This window comes from Malaclemys terrapin, chromosome 3 (genome assembly GCF_027887155.1).
Source record: "Malaclemys terrapin pileata isolate rMalTer1 chromosome 3, rMalTer1.hap1, whole genome shotgun sequence".
NCBI lineage: Eukaryota > Metazoa > Chordata > Testudines > Emydidae > Malaclemys > Malaclemys terrapin.
Window position 1 is genome coordinate 162,197,354 of NC_071507.1, and position 19,053 is coordinate 162,216,406.

The following is a 19,053-nucleotide window of genomic DNA, read 5'->3' on the forward strand; positions in this document are numbered from 1 at the left end:
GCGGTTTCCGGGTTAACATGCAGCACAAACCCAACTACCCCCCCCCACACACAGACAATTCCCTGGGATGATCACTTCACCCCTCCCCCCTACCTCGTGGCTAACAGCGGGGAACATTTCTGTTCAGCCGAGCAGGAACGGGCACCTCTGAATGTCCCCTTAATAAAATCACCCCATTTCAACCAGGTGACCGTGAATGATATCACTCTCCTGAGGATAACAAAGAGAGATAAGGAATGGATATTGTCTGCATGCCAGCAAACACCGGGACCATACGATGCCATGCTTTGTTATGCAATGATTCCAGACTACGTGCTACTGGCCTGGTGTGGTAAAGTGTCCTACCATGGCAGACGGGATAAGGCAGCCCTCCCCAGAAACCTTTTGCAAAGGCTTTAGGAGTACATGAAGGAGAGCTTTCTGGAGATGTCCCTGGAGGATTTCCGCTCCATCCCCATACACGTTAACAGACTTTTCCAGTAGCTGTACTGGCCGCGATTGCTAGGGCAAATTAATCATTAATCATTAAACACGCTTGCTTTTAAACCATGTGTAATATTTACAAAGGTACACTCACCAGAGGTCCCCTGTGTGCCCTCAGGGTCTGGGAGCATGCCTTGGGTGAGTTCGGGGGTTACTGGTTCCAGGTCCAGGGTGATAAACATATCCTAGCTGTTGGGGAAACCAATTTCTCCGCTTCCTTGCTGCTGTGAGCTATCTACATTATCTTCATCCTCATCTTCCTCATACCCCGAACCCGCTTCCCTGTTGCGTGTTTCTCCATTGACGGAGTTATAGCACACGGTTAGGGTAGTGGCTGCACCCCCTAGGATTGCATGCAGCTCTGCGTAGAAGCGGCATGTTTGCGGCTCTGCCCCAGACCTTCCGTTTGCCTCTCTGGCTTTGTGGTAGGCTTGCCTTAGCTCCTTAATTTTCACGGGGCACTGCTGTGCGTCCCTGTTATGGCCTCTGTCCTTCATGGCCTTTGAGACCTTTTCTAATATTTTACCATTTCATTTACTGCTACGGAGTTCAGCTAGCACTGATTCATCTCCCCATAAGGCGAGCAGATCCCGTACCTCCCTTTTGGTCCATGCTGGAGCTCTTTTGCGATCCTGGGACTCCATCATGGTTACCTGTGCTGATGAGCTCTGCGTGGTCACCTGTGCTCTCCTCACTGGGCAAACAGGAAATGAAATTCAAAAGTTCACCGGGCTTTTCCTGTCTACCTGGTCAGTGCATCTGAGTTGAGAGTGCTGTCCAGAGCGGTCACAATGAAGCACTGGGGGATAGCTCCCGGAGGCCAATAATGTCAAATTCCGTCCACACTACCCCAATTCCAACCCGCAAAGGCTGATTTTAGTGCTAATCCCCTCGTCGGAGGTGGAGTAAAGAAACCGGTTTAAAGGGCCCTTTATGTTGAAAGAAAGGGCTTCGTCGTGTGGATGTCTCCAGGCTTAATTCGATTTAACCCTGCTAAAGTCGACCTAAACTCATAGTGTAGACCAGGGCTTAGACTAGGAAATAACTGTGGTAACAGTTGGCAAATGTGAATTGTTTTTTTAATGGTGACCTGTACATCTTACAGGCTATGCTGGCAGACAAGGTGCCAAACATGCTTAAGTAAATGGACATTAGACTTTTGCTATCTTTGGATATTAACGTGAGTGATGTACTAAAGTAAGGTGTCCATGCTGAATTCATTAGATGTATCAACAACTTTCAGTGCCATTGACCGCGAGATGTAATTGACTCATCTCTGGGATCTGATGGGGTGGATGGAGTGGCTCTTCAGTGTGTTAATTTTTCCCTTTGAGATATCAAGGGGGGTGCTTGGCAATTGGTCATCTTCTTTCAGGGCTCTCATGTGAGAGCTTGTGAAATCGATCTCCTTTCCAATGCGTATGGAAGGGCACTATTCCTTCCATCTTCTAGATCTTTGTCGTCTTTCTTGCCTGTAAAGCACAATGCACTCCAATAGCATTACATACTGTAAATAACAGTAGGGGAGATTGTGGGAGATTTTGGCTAAGTGTCATCAGTATGCTGTTGATTCTCAGTTTTATATATCCTTTTAATCAAACCCAGATGGCAGAATCTAATAACTTTTCCAGTCTCTGACCAAGATAGGGATGTGGATGAAAGTGAACTGGCTGCAGCTCAACTTGGTTAAGGAAGAAATGCGGCTTATTAGTGAGGGGAAAAAAATTAGTGGAGTAGGAAGAGGTAATGCACCAACTACTGAAAATATATATTTCAATTTTACTACAGTCTGTAGTCCCTTATATCATCTATGAGTCCTTTCTAATGCAGACCTTGTTAGGGTTATCTATGTCTTTGTCACCCCCAGGCTAAACTTCAGTAATACATTTACTCAATCATTCTCTTGAAAACAATCCAAGTGCATCCATGACTATAGAACACAGATGCCTGTTTCCTGTGGAGCATGGGCTACTAAAAGCAGCTAACTTGTGTTAAATTTAAAGTATTGGTGATAATTTTGAAAGCCCTTAAGAGCTGGTCTTCATTCTCTGTCTTGTCATGACTAATGGGGGCTGGAATGTTCTTGCTGTCAGTTCCATGGGCAGCAGGTATCATAGGCTGGGGGAGGCTGTACCTCCCCAAACAGCTGGGCGTGGCCCCACCCATGCTCCACCCTCAGGCTCCTCCTGCTATTCTCCGTGTTCTGCCCTGGCCCAGGCTGGATGGGGCTGGGGCTGGAGCTGGCCAGCCTGCTGTGGGGAATGGGGCTGCTGGTGCTCAGGCCATTCTGCTTGCCTGGCGCTGTGGCCACGCCGCCTGGCTGCCCGGCACACTGGTGTGCTGCGGCTGTGCCGCACAGCGCTGGGACTGGGAGCCACAGTAGGGATGCTATGGGCTCCTTCGGGAGAGGAGGGGCAGAACAGAAGGGGGAGCGAGAGGGGAAGTGGAGGGGCCTTGGGCAGAAGGGGAGGGGCCGAGGGCTAGCCTTCCCAAATGGCCAGTTCACCAGCTGCCCATGGTCAGTTCCTGTGGACTGACTTTGAAGACAGGTAGCAGGGAAGTCAGTGGAAGGCATGCACCTTTGACTCTTTCTTCTCTTGGTGGTATACCAGAGCTTGCATTTAGCAAATTTTAGGGCACAATCATAAAATGAATTGATTTGAATAGCTGTTAGTGGATATATTTTGTGTACCCTGACAATGTGGTTGCTAATATTTCTAGCACATGCCGTAGTGGCTTTGATTAATATTACTTGCTATGGGAAGCTTTGTGTAATTTACATTGTTGAAATTTGTAAATAAGCATCTGCTTACCCCAGAGAAAGATGTTGTAAGGCCTGAAGCTCTTTATACATTTATTCCAGTGTAACTCCATTGACTTCAGTTGAGTTACTCTTGATGTACATCACTGTATGTGAGAGGAGAATCAGGCTCTAAAACATTAATGTAAATACATAAAATAACTACTCTACATTTATATCAAATCTATGAATATTTACTGTTTCTTAACTAAGTCCTTATACAAGCTGCTAGCCACAATAAATTAGCCTAGAAATTTAACTTTAAACTAGTTCATCTGAACAAAAAGTCTCCAGTAAATAAATTTCTACTGGTCTAGGTCTCAGGTGTGACCATCAGTCAGAGTGTACTTGTATTACATTACTACTTGTGTGTGCTTTGGAATTGGGAGGTAAAGCATGAAATAACATTTTTTCTCAATACGGTCTGAAGCAAATACTTTATCAGGGGTGTATCCTGGAATTACAGCTTGTTGTTTTACTTTTTAACTTTTAAAATAGTAAAGGATGGGTAGAGGCAGATATCCACTGGAAGCTAGTTCAAGGAGCAGCTGCAGCAAATGTTTAGTCGTCTTCTGAGTTATGATGTTGGAAGCTCTGAAAATGGCAATACTATCACAATACAGATACCTACAAAGGAAAGTATCTAAGTTGATATGTCCCCCTGGTCTGTCCCTATTTAAAGTTTTTAAGAAACAAAAAAAATAGGGACAGCTTAAAGTCAGCCTACCACTTTACATGCAACTACTTTAAAGAGTATATATCAGGTATAATATGGTCCTGTGAGCAGGTGTTGCTGCATTCTGCACCAGATGTATGCAGTGAAGAAGCCCAATTGAAAACTCTGTTTACAAAGGAGTGGTGATAGTTGTGCCTTTTGGTCAGAAAGGGATGTGATGTTGTGAGGTCACCATGGTATAAATAAAAGTGTAGCCTGTATAAAGTGTGCAGCTAAAATAATTGTTTCTGAGTCACATCCAACATATGACTTCACATAGCAATAATATAGTAGAAAATAATGCCAGAATTCTTAACCTGGTTCATTTCTTCTGAACTTGCCCATTACTAAGGAAAAGGGAGGTGACGGATGAGGAAACAAGAATGAACATCTGTTTAATCTTTGGGGCTGTGGGAAAAGCATTCTGTTTTGCAGAGTGTCAGAGAAGCACGTTCAACACTTCGCTTATTTAAAAAAATGAATAAGGATTTGGTAGAGCTTATAATTATGCTAAGCCTAAGCATCATTAGAACTCATTTTTATCCTTTTAATTAAACATGGGGGAGGGATTCAAATCATGATTTATTCTTCACCTGATGCTGACATTATAGGCAGCTCTGAAATGTAACATTTATAGTTTGTGGTGTGGGGCTCATTATATACTGCAATCAGAGATTGAGGCTTTAGATAGTTTATAGAAACAAGTAAAGGATTTTAAAAAGTAGGATGTTCTGAGGCTTGTAAAAGTGAAATTAAACCTCATGTTTTTCATTACAGTTTTTCTAGAGTGAGAAGTTAAGAAATAGTCTTCACTTATTTAGGGTAGGCTCCACAAATGGACTGAGGCATTACAAAGCTGAGTGCCGCAGGGCCTAACGCAGGAATCGGCAACCTGTGGCACGTGGCCCGTCAGGGTAAGCACCCTTGCGGGCTGGGCTGGTTTGTTTACTTCAGGAAGGCACCTAGTTCTACTCAGAAATCCACCTGGAGATAGGTTGCTTAGGCACCTAATGCATTTCTTGTGGGAAGGAGTTAGGTGCTTGCGTCTCTCCACACAAAATGGAGTGAAGCCTGGAAGCTGTTGAACCACTGTGCCCCCTAACTATTCAGCTGGGTTGGCCTCTCTCCCTGCTCTGCCGGTGACTCACAGCCAGCCCCTTCTGAGTCTTGTTATCATCCAACACAACAGCAGGTGGCGCCACACACCCAACTGAGTCACCTGAGTGGTTTACCTAAGCCACTCATGGAGTGACAATGAAGACACCAGCCAATTTCCCAGCTCCCCAGCCTTGCACCCCTATTGGAGTATAAACCCAGAATTATACCATCTTGCACTGCAAAGGGATCAGAACAGTGCAAGCTCATTAAATTAGTTCTCTCCCCTCTCGATGTGGGGAAGATATGCAACAGCCTTTGTGAAGAGAGCTAAGATTCCTTAACACTTCACTCAAAAACACACTGGTTAAGATAAAACATCAAACAAGTTTATTAACTACAGAAAAATAGATTTTAAGTGATTATAAGTGATAGCAAACAGATCAAAGCAGATTACCTAGTAAATAAAAATGCAATCTTAGCCTTATGATAGATTTTAAAAATGTATTAAAGCTAATGTTAAAAACATTATATAATATATAGGTTGAGAAAAGTGTCTGTACATCTGTGTATAGTGCTTAGATTATCCACAAATACAAAGTTTGTTTTTAAAGTTATATGATACATAGAGTACATAATCAGCAATAACCCAAATTTAGGTGAATAGATTTTACAATACAGTTTAGATATTAGAATCCGAATACTCGGGTACATCACTCATGAAAAGCTGTACAGAGATTTGGTTGTGGAAAGCAAAATATAACAGTGAGTGGAGATTGTGCCTCAGTAATTGAGAATTAAGTAGGTTGTCCATTTAGAAAATACAATCCACGAGGAAAGTATTTGTTACTTTCCTGACTGTGCTTCTCATCGGCACTCCAGCTCATCCCTCCTGGTATTGCCAATGTCTGGTGATGTGTTCTATGTAGATGTCCCTCAACCACCTGATGGTGTCCGACACCATGAGATCACCTTCAGAACAAACTGAGTTTTCAGTGTAAGGAATATCTGCTGAAAATCCAGGCTTCAGTCAGCAAAAATTGATAGGCTATGGGTGGCCAAGAATCCACCTTATCAGAGTTCTTTTCTGATTTGTATTGCTCTGAAAGGCGATCAGAAGTATGTTCATTGCCCCAGAAAAAAGACAAGGAACAGGAATTACAATCAAGTGCATTGCACTAACCCTTAGGACCTGTTGCTTAAATGCTGGCATTTGACTTGTTGCCCTTCTCACATGTGGAGAGTTGATGGTGGCTGCAGTTGTGTGGTGGCAGGAGCTGAGCTGCGGGACTGGATCTGAGTTGAGATGGGTGGCAGGTGTTGGTTTGCTGGGTCTTCATCCCCCCGTCCAGTCTTCTAGTTACTTACATCCGCTCCACCAAAAATGTAGGCTAAATGTATGGCTTGAAGTTTATAGTTTTGATCCAGATTATTAAGGTTCTTAACTCTTCAGCATCATATTATCATTAAGAACTGATTCTCATAAGTGCTCCAGTGCATTAAACCTCTGACTTGCAGTCACTTTGTCAATCTCTGCCATTTGGTCTCTCAGCATGTCAGACTTTTGCCCATTGAAGGCTTTGTAATGGAATTGTATCCTCTGGGTTTTCAATTAGCAGATTCAATTGTAGCTTTTAAATCTAAATTGTCAATCTTCCTGATTATTTATACATTATCATTTGTGTTTTTAACTTGCTTGTGTTGACTTTGTTGAAGCCCTACTATGTATATATGAATATAACTAAATCAACTAACCAGTGTCTTTTAGGATGTTAACCCAGCATTGGTATTTTACATTTTGAGGTTACAACTGTGAATCTGTTGAATGAATTAGCCATTTAATGATATCATGTTTGATCTGGTTTGTCTTTTTGTTTTAAACTGTCTTGCTGCAGTCTAGTAATTGTTGTCATGTATGAAGTTATAGTTGAGTGATGAATGGAAATGACTATGGAAGTCTTAGAACTTTTCAGTACTGCTGGAAATCCCCTTAGCAAATATCCAGTCTGTGAAGAGTTGAATACACTTCATTTCTTCCAATAATGCCCTGAAATATCTAATTTAATACGTTTTCATGAGCTCACACAGGCTCTTGATACATAAATATTAATGTAAAACTTCTAACCATTTTCAATAGGACAATAGGAAATCAATAAGAAATCTGGACAAAAGTAATAAATATAGGCTTATTTGTGTCAACTTCATTAGCTCATTAGTCAACTATTTACCCTCCATAATCATAACCTTACATTTTTCTGGGCTGCTCAGTATCAAACAACGTCAGCAATATTTGTTTAGGTGGCCTTGTTGTGGTCTGTTTGTATCGGAGTCACATTTTGTGGCCTGTGAAGAAAGCAAGCTCCTTTAATTAAAAAAGGAATTGAGGGGGTACCATATAACTCTGCTTTTGCCACTCGTTAGAAGGATATGTTGGGTTGCCCTGATATTTAGTGATGACATATAGAAAATTTTGAATGTAGCTAGATATAAATTGGTATAGAACTGATATATTGATATAAATAGATGCAGGAAATGTATAAATTTACAGTCCCCAGTGTCAAATTTACCAATCTAGTCTTGAATAACTACAGTGTTAGCTAGATAGGCTCTTGCTTTTAGGCAACTCAACTGGGATTTTCCAACAGGACCTTAATAGAGTTTGAACACTTGAATTAACTTTATTAAGGATCTTGAAGCTTCATTCTCCGGAGACTGCTTTGAAGTTTTAGAGAGAAGTGAGGGATGAGTAAATGACCCTGGGGGGACATAGAATTAGGGGACGTATGCTGGGGACCATAATTTCACAACCTGCCACAACTAAATATCTAACAGCTGGAATCTGCCTGGCTCTTGTGGTACAATGGGAATGGACGGAGTTAAGGAGCCTCAAACCCTTCTTGTGCAGCCCACTTAAGAGTCAGGCAAAATTGCAATTGGAAGCTGCAAGATGGTTCCTAGTGCTCTTTCTGGAGTGTAGTGCCTTCACGTCATGCCCCAATGCAGCTCTGTGACTAAATGGCAAAGTTGAAGCCTGTGATTGCACAAGACAACTGCCTGGAAATATAAAACATATGAAACTGGAATTTATTGCTAATGTGTAGCTGGAATGTGTTCCTCCTTACCAATTTAGTTGGCTAAATAAAGCTAAAGGCCTAAATCAGCAACAGGTTTGTATGATTTTCTGTGCCACACAGGCAGCAGAAGGCCAGGGATACTGGCTGAGCAGCGGGTGACATTCAGATAATCATCAGAATGATATACTTGCTGCTGAAGTCCATAGAAACCAATACTCACGTCAGGAAATTCTGTGGCGGCTCTGGAGCTGTTTATTTAATTTGAAGGTTTATTATTTGATTTGTTTACAATTATGGTTATTTTAAGAGGATTATAATGCTATGTTTAAGGCTTAGTTTAAACCTCTATTCTCAACTATTTATAATTCGGAGAAAAATGTTTCTATGCTGAAATTTGGCATACAGTGTCCCAGGATGGGTAGTCAGTCCTTTTCTCTTTTTCTAAAATTTGGGGGGGGGGACCTTTGGCTGCTTTGTGTTTTGAAGAAGGCAAACATTTTTTTAGTGGTTTTATATGCATTTTGTTCTCTCGGCAAAGCGTTATACATGGGGATAGGGAAACAAATTTTCCAGGCTTTTAATCTTTTATGTCAACCATTTCCTTTTTGATATTTCAAACAATGTACTTTGAGTAGTTGTTTCTATTTAATATAGCCAATACATAGTTCAATAAATAGTAGCTACTCAAATCTATAATAGCTACTTATATTTTGTTGCATTTGATTCCATAGAAGTATTTCATATAAAATGATTAGGTCAACATTTGCTCTTGAAACAAAATCATTTACATATTTAATAATATGTATAACATAAATGATTGTATAGTTTTATAAAACTCTTCCTCTTTCTTTTACCCTGTCAGAATGTACAGTGTGATTTCATTTTTTGTTTCTATTTTGCGGTGATTTTTTTTATATTATGTGGATTGACTGCTGGGGAACTTTACGTGTCTTCTTCAAATCTTACATTTTTTAATGTGCAGTATCAGAGCTGCGTTGAATAACTTCCGCTTCATATGGTTCCCTGTGACTGGGAAAGTGGAGGTTGAATTGAACAGATTTGTTTCCCATAAATTTACAGGTAAAGTTGTGAAACAAAGTTGGACATATGTTCCCATGGAAGCCATGCACTTGCAGTAACTCCTAAGCCCCAGTGGGAGGAAGGGACGAAAAGGGTCAGCATATGCTCTTAGGTTCTGATCTTTGCATGTATTCGCTGTCCCCAAACAGAAGTAGATCTCCTCTTTTCCTCCTTCACTGAACTTAACTATCCAGTGTCCTATCTACCCAATGAGTATTCATAGACCCAAAGGTCCTTCATAATATTCAAAACGGTTCTGGCATGCCATTTAGTTTGAAAGGCTACAGCTCTTCCACTGTGTGGCAACCCTTTCTTTTCACAGCTGTTAAATACATGCTGGCCAGACAGCTGCTTCTTTATCTTCCTCTTGTCTGCTTGGATCCATTTATACTACTGTATCCTCTATGCACCACTGCTTGGTTGCTGCCTTAAAACGGCCACCACAGAACTGTTGTCCTCTCCACCCTCCCATCATCCTCTGAAATGGTTGACCCAGTACAAAGTAGTGTGGGGCTATTTAAACTGATCTGAGGATTTGGCCCATTGATTTCCGTGGAAGTCTTGCCACAATAAGAACTGAATAAGGTTTTACAGGATTTGGCCCATAGAATGAAAAAAATATGGCAAGCAAAGTTTTATGAAAAATTTTCATGCACCAAATATAAGGTTCAGTTCATTTAATTCATTTTAGCTCTTATTTTCAGCTATAGTCACAGTTTTATTCATAGCTCAGCTGTGGCATTTGTCATGTAACAACAATTACCTGATAATCATGAAAATACCCAGATGTATGCCCTTTTTGCTGAAGTCTTGCCATATTTGTGAAAAGAACTTTTTTTTAAAAAGAAAAACAATATGCAGCAGATGTGAAAGTTTTACCTTCAAATTTAAATAGGTTTATATTCTCAGTGAGTGTGAGCTCAGAATGGGCCAACAAAGTTTTAGCTCACCAGATGTTGAATGTGATCTCATAGATGCTATACAGCTTTTTTCCTTTTCTTTTTTTACAGTGCTCAGATAAATGTACACTAACTGCATTGATTTTTTTATTGTACTTTTAGTATGATTGTGCATATTACTACAGTGAATTTAATATAATCTGTGGGCCACATATGCACACAGTATCCACTGATGTCAGTGGGAGACAATATGATGATGCTATAAAGGTATATTTCTGTGTCACTTTCCAATACTTCACTGGAAAATAGAAGTTCTCCAGCCACTAGGTTGAAACTGCAGTGACAATGCAAATAAGACTTGGTTGAAAGATGGGTTTTATGTTTAGTACTGAATGCTGTGAAGTTAGGGTTTTTTTATTCTTTGCAAAAGTGACTTCTCAAGTCTAGATCTGGTTTCTGTGAAAGCCGTGTCTCCTGTATTCATGAGACTTCCCCTATTGGTCCACAGTTTCATTGTTCTAGTTTAGTGGAACTTAGCGGTCATGGGAGGTCATGGAGGGAGTGGCATTCTCTCAAGTAGCAAGAATTAATCTCATAGAGGGCTTTAACTGTGGAAATGAAGACTTTGAATTGGACTGCATTCAATGAAGTGCAGAGAGCACAGTGTCTTCCAGATCTCTTGACAGTACCATGTGCTTCCACACTATCCCTGCCCCAAATGGGTCTGTAGTTTTATGCCCAATTTAACCATTCAAATTGTTTTTAAAGACATACAGCTTTTATTTCTAAATTGCTGTAAAACCATTTCAAAATGTCCTGTGAATTTAGTTACATAGGGCCTTAATTACAATAGCTCCTCACCTTTCCAGTTGATTCAATATCAGACCAGCCAAATAACAAACAAGGGAAATTTCATTTCCCTCCATCTGCTTTTGTGCCCCACATTCTCTTTACTTCCCATTTTACTCCTTATACTTTCCTTAGTCTTTTGACCATATTGCTGCCTTCCTCTCCTCTTCCCACCTCAGCTTCCCACCTTTTTAATCTGCTCTTACACCTGTAAACTTTTTCTTCTTGTCTGGCAAGTACCTTTCCTATTCTCTTTTAAATCCTATTGAAAGTCTACTTCTTCCAGCATGTCCTCCTTCTATGTCATCATTAATAATCTCTTCACCCCACCTCCCCTTGATTTGTGTGCCTCAGTCTTGTCTGATGTATGGCTCAATCTTGCAAACATTTACACACATTATTCAGTTGGACTCACATACATAAATGTTTGCAGGATTGGGCCCTTAGTTTTGTAAGTTTTTTGACATAGGAAATATGTCTTGTGCCATAAAGTACAATGTTCATTTAAATAAATACATTCTGTTTAATAATAATAATAATAATTAATAATAATTTATGACCCTGATAGAAAAATGGAAAATTCATGCAAATAAACTCTGCTCCTTCACATCTTCCCCCATCCAAGGTGTGCAACATGTGGCCCCACAGAAGTTTTTTAAAGGCATTCTGCAGGCACGTTTCCTTTGCTGTTGATAAAATGACTTCATATCCGCGTTTACAAGAAGCAATGGTAAAGCTGATAATATGTTAAACATGTATTTTTATTTAATATTGAATCTATCATCTTGTGTTTCAGGAATTTCAAATATCTGGATTTCCTGACTATGTTAAAATTGTAGAAGTTGGGCCAAGAGACGGATTACAAAATGAAAAGGTAATTTCTGTCACCATACATTTTTGCATAGTTTCATGTGTATGCTTATCATTATGTACAGTTTACATGTCATAATTTTTAATCCTTTTCTACCTAATTAATTGGTTTTTAAATTGGATATTTAAAATAAATAGCAAGACATGACTGTTTTGTTGTGTTGAGATATGCTTGCTTTACTATTGCACCATCCTCCATCTCTACTCCTCCCATTTGTTGTGTCCATCAGCTTTATGATGTCATAACCTAGATTGAAAACTCTTTGGTGCAGGAAATGCCTAGCACTCTGTGGCACTAATCCCTGATCAGCACCTTAAATTCTACATTAATAAATTAAGGTTCTATCATCCTTCTTGAGGAGTGGCCGATGGGAGAAGAAAAATAAATTGCCATAAATTGTGCAAGATTTCTGTTTCTACCCTATCTTCCACCTGGTGGCTGGGATGGGAACTGGATGATGGCCTAATATAGTGGGAATAAAGCTGGGCCATGTAAAATTGGACCCCAATGCCATGGTTCCCAACCATATCCCAGAATAAAACACCCCTTTAAATAGGCAGCAAGGCAGATTCATGTACCTCATCGTGGCTGGAGCATTAATATGACAATGGGAAAATTAATTACTGTAGGTATTTTTGGCATTCTTCCTCCCAGTGGACCAGGCTGTATACAGTGATTGCTTCCTGGGTCCCCACTCATCTGTGGGATGCTTTATCCCCACCTCTGTCATCTCTTGTGAAGCCATCTGTGTACCGCATTCTCATGGAACGGCTTCTTCAGACTCCAGGGAAGGGGTGGAGAATGGAGTGGGTGCATGCCCACTGCTTCCTGGGCCATTGTGTGTTTGCTACCCACTGCCTGCACATAAGGGGAAGAGTATGTGGTCATGGTTAACTATTTTAAACAAAGTGTGGATGCTTATTTTGTACTGTGGGCATTTTATTTGCAAAAGGTACTTATTGTATGACAGATATTTTACAATGAAATGCTTCCATATCCATAGGTTACAGTTCCCACAGATATCAAAATTGAGTTAATCAACCGACTTTCCAAAGCAGGCTTGTCTGTAATAGAAGCAACCAGTTTTGTTTCATCAAAGTGGGTACCTCAGGTAGGTAAAATGCACACAATTGAGAACTGTTTCAGTTTACGTGACACACTATTCAGAAATGAAATTAATTATCAGAAGAGTCAAAGCAGTTGAGTTTTCTCACACCCTAGCTAATAATTACATGTAAGAGAGTACAAATGAGCGTATCTACTGTGTTTTGTAAAATTAGTTGCTGCAGTGAGATCCCTTCTGTAGTTCTAAAGCCTTAAATTCTAACTGGTCAATAGGGAATTTCGAGCTAATTATTTAAAGGTATTTACGTGGCTAAAGATGCAACTACCTATAAAAATCTGTCCCTTCCTGTCTGGCATGCAGGGTGAATGCCAATGAATCATGCTGAGATCTTTTAAAGCAGACACTTGTTTTTCTCAGATGGATGGAACTGTAAGGCTCCAGAACTGAGGATCTATTGGTATCATTATAGATGTTTGGTATCTGTCTATGGCCATATGGAGGTTATTCAACAGCAGTTATAATATGTATGTTATATGCTACTTTTGCTATGTACCAGCAGAAAGAAGGCGTGAAATCTTGGCCTTGCTAAAGTCAGTTTAAAAACTCCAGTTGACTTCAATGGCGGCAGGATTTTGCCCAAGGTTTGATATTGTAGATTAAGTCCTGATCTTGAGGGGCACTGAGTACCTTCCAAAAGATACTAAGCATCCTCAGCTCCCACTACAGTTGATTGCTGTTGCAGTTAAAGCTGAAGAAAATCAATTATGATTTATATTTCTTAAACTTATTTACAGAAACTTAATTACACACTTGCATGCCAAGAAATGCAGGCACATTTGAATTTATAATTTCTGGGTGCAATTAATCTGATTGCATACACATGTCAAGTAATTGCATGTACAAATGATCAATTATGTGTCTAGCCATTTGTGAATGCACTCACCTATTTGACACATGCAATCCCAGTCATTCCATATAGAAATACACTTGTATTTTTGCATCTGTGATCGTTTGATTGTTCATGGTAATCAGACCTTGTGCATTTAATTAAATAAGTTTATGCTTATGTAAATTAAATAAATGCATAGGTATATCAAGCATTTTTTAAAACTTTCTAAGTCTAAAATGTTTAATATTATTATTATTTTAATTAACCTTTATTTCATTCTACAAATTTAAACAGAACAGAAATAGCATTGCAACTAGTGCAACATTCATCATCCATGCAAACAGAATTTAGTGAAGGACAGTACACAGAGCATTTTAACCAGGGGTATTTTACATTGCACTAGAATGATAAATACTTGAAGATCATCAAAGTGAGAGGGAGAGGATTGTAAGTTTTGATATATTGTTTTTGCTGCATATTGTCTGTTAAAATGTGTGAAAAATATTTCCATTTAGATTGTGCCTGGCCATTAAGTATCCCAGTAGGGGAGTTGGTGGGAGTAAGGATTCTCCCCTGCCTTGGAAGGCCATGCCATGTAAGAGCTATCCACATCACAGCTGTGAGTGTGCCAGGAAGTACAGGGGTTTCATGCCAGATATTCCTCTGGGAGAAACTTGGTGTGGCTATGGTTCTACCCCTGTGTGCTGGCCAGCAGATCAGGCTGGCTGTGCAGCAGGGAGTATGTTGTACTTCTAAAGGTGTGTCACAAATTATTCCCTCCATGCCAGAACAACAGGAGAGCCCAGGGAACATTGGCATAATGCCTCCTGGTCTTCTCCACTGCGATGCGTTCTTCTGGGTAGCCTGCCAGTTACATAATCTAGCTCAAATTTGCAGTATGCTTTCTTAATTGTTCACATTAAAAGCTTTTATTGTAACTCACCATGCACTATACCATCACACGTTGATAGTTACAGCGTCAGACAATAACAGAGGGTTTTAATGTTAGCCTGCAAAGCCTAAGGCAAACATAGGTCTATTTCTTTTTCTTGTGTGTGTTTAATTCTTTCCTTTTCCCATGAGACCTTTAGAATAGCAAAGTTAGCTCAGACTTGTCAGGTTCAGAAAAAAGAAAAATTCCTTCTTATCTCAAATTCAAGTCTGAATATTTTCTTTTAATGGCTTATATGATGTTTAAAATAGTTTTGGTTTAAATGATAAAGTTGTATTGCTTGGAGATGGAGTGCAGTCTTGATTATGTCTTTTCTTTCTCCCCTTTCTTTTTTCTTCTCATAGGTCATGGGAATAGAACTCCCGGTTATGTTTAGATCACTCATTCACTTATTTCTTTTTTTAGTATTTTAAAGCTCTTTTATGATTTCCCTCCTACGGTTTTGTTTGGCAGGGAATTTATGACTGAAAAAAGCCAAAAGAAAAAGTTCCACAGTAGCAAGATGCCATATAAACCAGGATCCCATACCTATAATCTAAATGGCCAAAAATGATAAATACTCCCATTAAAAAGCATATTTTAAAATAAAATCTGGAAAATATTGTATTAAAATGTTAAATGTAATAAAATGCAATTTGTTAAAATAAGACTCTTCTTACAGGAAAAATAGCAAGGGGACAAATATAATACATGAATCATTATTTGGAACAAGCAGTTTTGTACAGCTTGAATCACAGCGTCATTTCATTTTGTTAAATATATTTTAAATCATGCAATGATTTTTAAAGTGTGGAATTAGTTCAAGCATTTAGCATTAAACATTTGGCTTCAAAGGTCTGAAAAATGAAGATCTTGTTTTATTTAATTAAGGACTGAAAATTTGTTCTTAAAGCAATAAGAAATTACTAAGTGTATTTTTAGGTGATTATCACATATGTTAGGTTGTTATACTGATTGACTTCATGTAGAAGCTATTATAAATAGATTGCCTAGCACCAACATCCTGTCCCTGACATGGTATAAATTACGGGCATGAGTACATGAAAATGGTGTGTGTATCTATTAAACACTTTGGAGCCCTATATCTACTTCTGCAAAGGCATATATTTAGGGTTAAATTTGGGGAGGCTATTGTTCCATGTGTTTGCGCCACATTTTTCAGGATATATTTTCCCAATGGGAAACCAAAAATATGTGTCTCTTTTTTTATATCTCATTTTCTTTACCAAAGCAAAATTTGATGGAGCTAATGGATATGGGTCTTGTGCAACAAATGAATTTTGAGAAGAGGATGTTGTGGGGACTAATGATTGTGCTTCATTAATCATAATCAGTGGATTAAAGTTGGATCTATGCATTCATGCCACTTACTGTATAGGGCCCCACTAGTACTGCTTTTGCCTTACAAATTTGTGAAGCTATGAAATAAATATCTCATCTATCCTGGTTTTCATACAGACTAAGGATGTGATGTGGAAAGTGCTGAGAGCCTCCTGCAATGTGCTGTGTACACTCAACTTCCTCTGCACCTGCCTGGATCATATCCTTAATTCATCCTTTATTAAAGAAGTAACATAAATTTTGGCAATTTTTAGAAACTACAATTTGTGTTTCTAGTGTTAAAATTAGAGATGGTCGGAACTGGAATTTCAAATTTGACCCTGCTTCGCTTGAATCTCAGAAGTCCTTCAGATTCCAAACCAGTAAAGAGCCTGTTCAGATGCAATCAGCACATTTTGTGAGAACAGCCAGTATAATGAGAGTTCTTCCATTTTAGATGAAATCGCACAACAACTTTTAAGATTTTGGTGCCATTTAAATCTAGCTACCGTTTGACTTGCAACACATACTCTGAACCCTGTTTTAAACCAACAGTGTTAAGGGAAGTACTGTGATCCCATACACCATCGCTGCTCCACCAGAGAAGGGACGGACTGACACCCAGCCTTGTAGGGGAAAAAAGGGCTGTTGAGTTATAAAGCCTACAAAGAGGGTTTGGAAAAGGATGGCTAAAATGGAGAACCCTGCATTAACTGGGCAAAAAAAGACCAGCAAGCTTTGAAAGGGCTGGATGAACTAGTTTGTTTAGTTTGGACATGTTTTGTTGATCCTTGGAAGAAGAAGGACTGTTTTATCGAGGTTAGTATGAAGGACTGAACCCTACATCACTGATTGATTGTGGCCCCCCAGCTGGAAGAGGGGAAAACTGAAGCATGACAGCCAGATGCTGCAAAGAGTCTGAGCCAACAGAGACCCACAATCTGAACATCTGGCTTTAGAAATATAGAGTGAGCACATTTTATTTCTCAAAGAATTATCCATTTTGATATTATGAAAACATCATCACCCTCGCCAAATACCTTCTAGAATTTTACAATACTCAGCTATTTTGCACATCTCCCAGTCAGTCAGAGTGTGATAACAGCAAAGTATTTCCGGAGATATGGAAATTGCTTTCATCATTATGGTAAAGGCTGAGTGGGAAGTCTTTTCCTCTGAATTGGATGGATCCAGCTGTAATATTTCTTTGTCACACAACTACTATGGAGACTATGTCTCCCTCATGTTGAAAACTGCCCAAAAGCACATCCCTAGGGGCTGTAGGACACTAAATATACCTGGTCTTTTAGAAAAACACAAGCCAAAATAGAAAAGATATTCAGAACTGTTTGACTCGGATCCCTTTGGTGAAGAAAAAATTGGGCTTGGGGAAATGTTTCTGAGATAGATCAGAAAGGAGGGATGCTACTCTTGAAGGGAGCTGATTGAAAGAACAAACCTGTGCCGTAATTGTATAGAAGTATGAGCCACCATTCTCAAGCTGAACCCTGATGGACAACAACCAAAGCTCATTGCCAAAGTCTCTCCCAACCATGTCACAAACCATTTCATCCTAAATGGTAAACCAGTCCACAAAGCAAAACAAGTTAAGCAGGAACTTTGCTCACTTCTCAAAGACGGCAAAGTCCACAATGAGCAGCTCAACACTGGGGAGCTGACTGTTGTCATGAAATCCCTGAAAAGTGGAAAGGCAGCAGGACTTGATGTATATCTAATTAACTATTGGGTCACTTTAGGACAAGAGCACAGGAGTGGCTTCTTGACTTCTTTAATTCTTTCACGAGACAGTGCAGATACCCAAAGCGGCCCAAGTGGTTGCACTGCTCAAACTACATAAATACCCTAACTGTACAAAAAGTTACTGACCACTATCCTTACTGTAACCTTATTATTTATTTAAATTGAATTTAGTAATTTTGTATTAAACTACCATGGATTTAGCTCCTGCTGCTACAGTTTCAAGCTCAATAGAGTCAATATTACCTCTGGTGCTTGTCTCAAATTTGGAGAGACTAGAAATATTTGAAGTCCAAGAATAGCGACCACAGACATAATCATAAGTACAAAGTCTTATCTGTACTACAAGTTTCATTAAAGCAATAAGTAAAGTCACAATTACCCATGCATATACAAATCCTACAAAAACCCATGCAATGACTAAGTCATACTCACATCCTCAAAGATATTTTAGGGTGTGATGGCCCTCTTAATAGATGATCATCGATAGAGGGAGGGTCCCTGCTAGGGTTTCCCATAGGGTCATCCGTTGGAGTTGTCCCTTGGGTCTTCCCACATTTAACTCTTTTATCTTGTTGTTCTGACCACACTTAACATCTTATGTATAAGCATGAGGGTTGAAACCCTCTTTTCCTTATCTGTACTTCCATACCCCATGAATTTTGGGGTGCCCCATTTTTCATAGGGGTGTTCCTCTTAGTTCTTAGTTCCTCTTATTCTCATTAGCATCTATGCACAACATGTACCCTGCAGTCAGAACAGAACTTTCCATGATGTTACAATTAGGTGTGTGTCTTCCACCTGAAACACTGTAAGGCCAAGTAAAAACCCCATATGTTATGAGATGGCACAATCCTTGAGCCTTATGAACATCTGGACTACCGTGGGGTCACATTAGATCAAATGCTGATTTTCAAAGACCACATCAAGAAGCTGAAAAAGAAAGTGAGCTCCAGGAATTGTGTACTCTAGAAACTGGCCAACACAAAATGGAGCTCTGACCCATAAAAACTCCAAGCAGCCAGTCTTGCTCAGTTACTCTACTGCAGAGTACTGCGCCCCAGTATGGTCACGCTCAAGCCATACTCACAAAATCGATACTGAACTTAATCCTGCAAGGTCATCTCAGGGAGTGTGATACTGACTTCCACACTGTTGCTATCCTGCCCCAAAAGGATTGCACTGCCATCAGTGAAGCAGGA

The 19,053-nt window shown here is 39.7% G+C and overlaps 1 protein-coding gene across 2 annotated transcripts in view; it reads left to right on the forward strand.

The window, feature by feature from the left end:
- Nucleotides 1-19,053, forward strand: part of HMGCLL1 (3-hydroxymethyl-3-methylglutaryl-CoA lyase like 1) — a 105,623-nt gene that overhangs the window by 15,574 nt on the left and 70,996 nt on the right. For both annotated transcript variants that reach the window (XM_054022601.1, XM_054022600.1), the window contains exons 2-3: nucleotides 11,792-11,869; nucleotides 12,870-12,977. Coding sequence is in view for 1 of the 2 variants with exons in the window: in XM_054022600.1 (XP_053878575.1) it covers nucleotides 11,792-11,869; nucleotides 12,870-12,977 (186 nt within the window). In the remaining variant the exon portion in view is untranslated. The remainder of the gene's footprint in view (nucleotides 1-11,791; nucleotides 11,870-12,869; nucleotides 12,978-19,053) is intronic.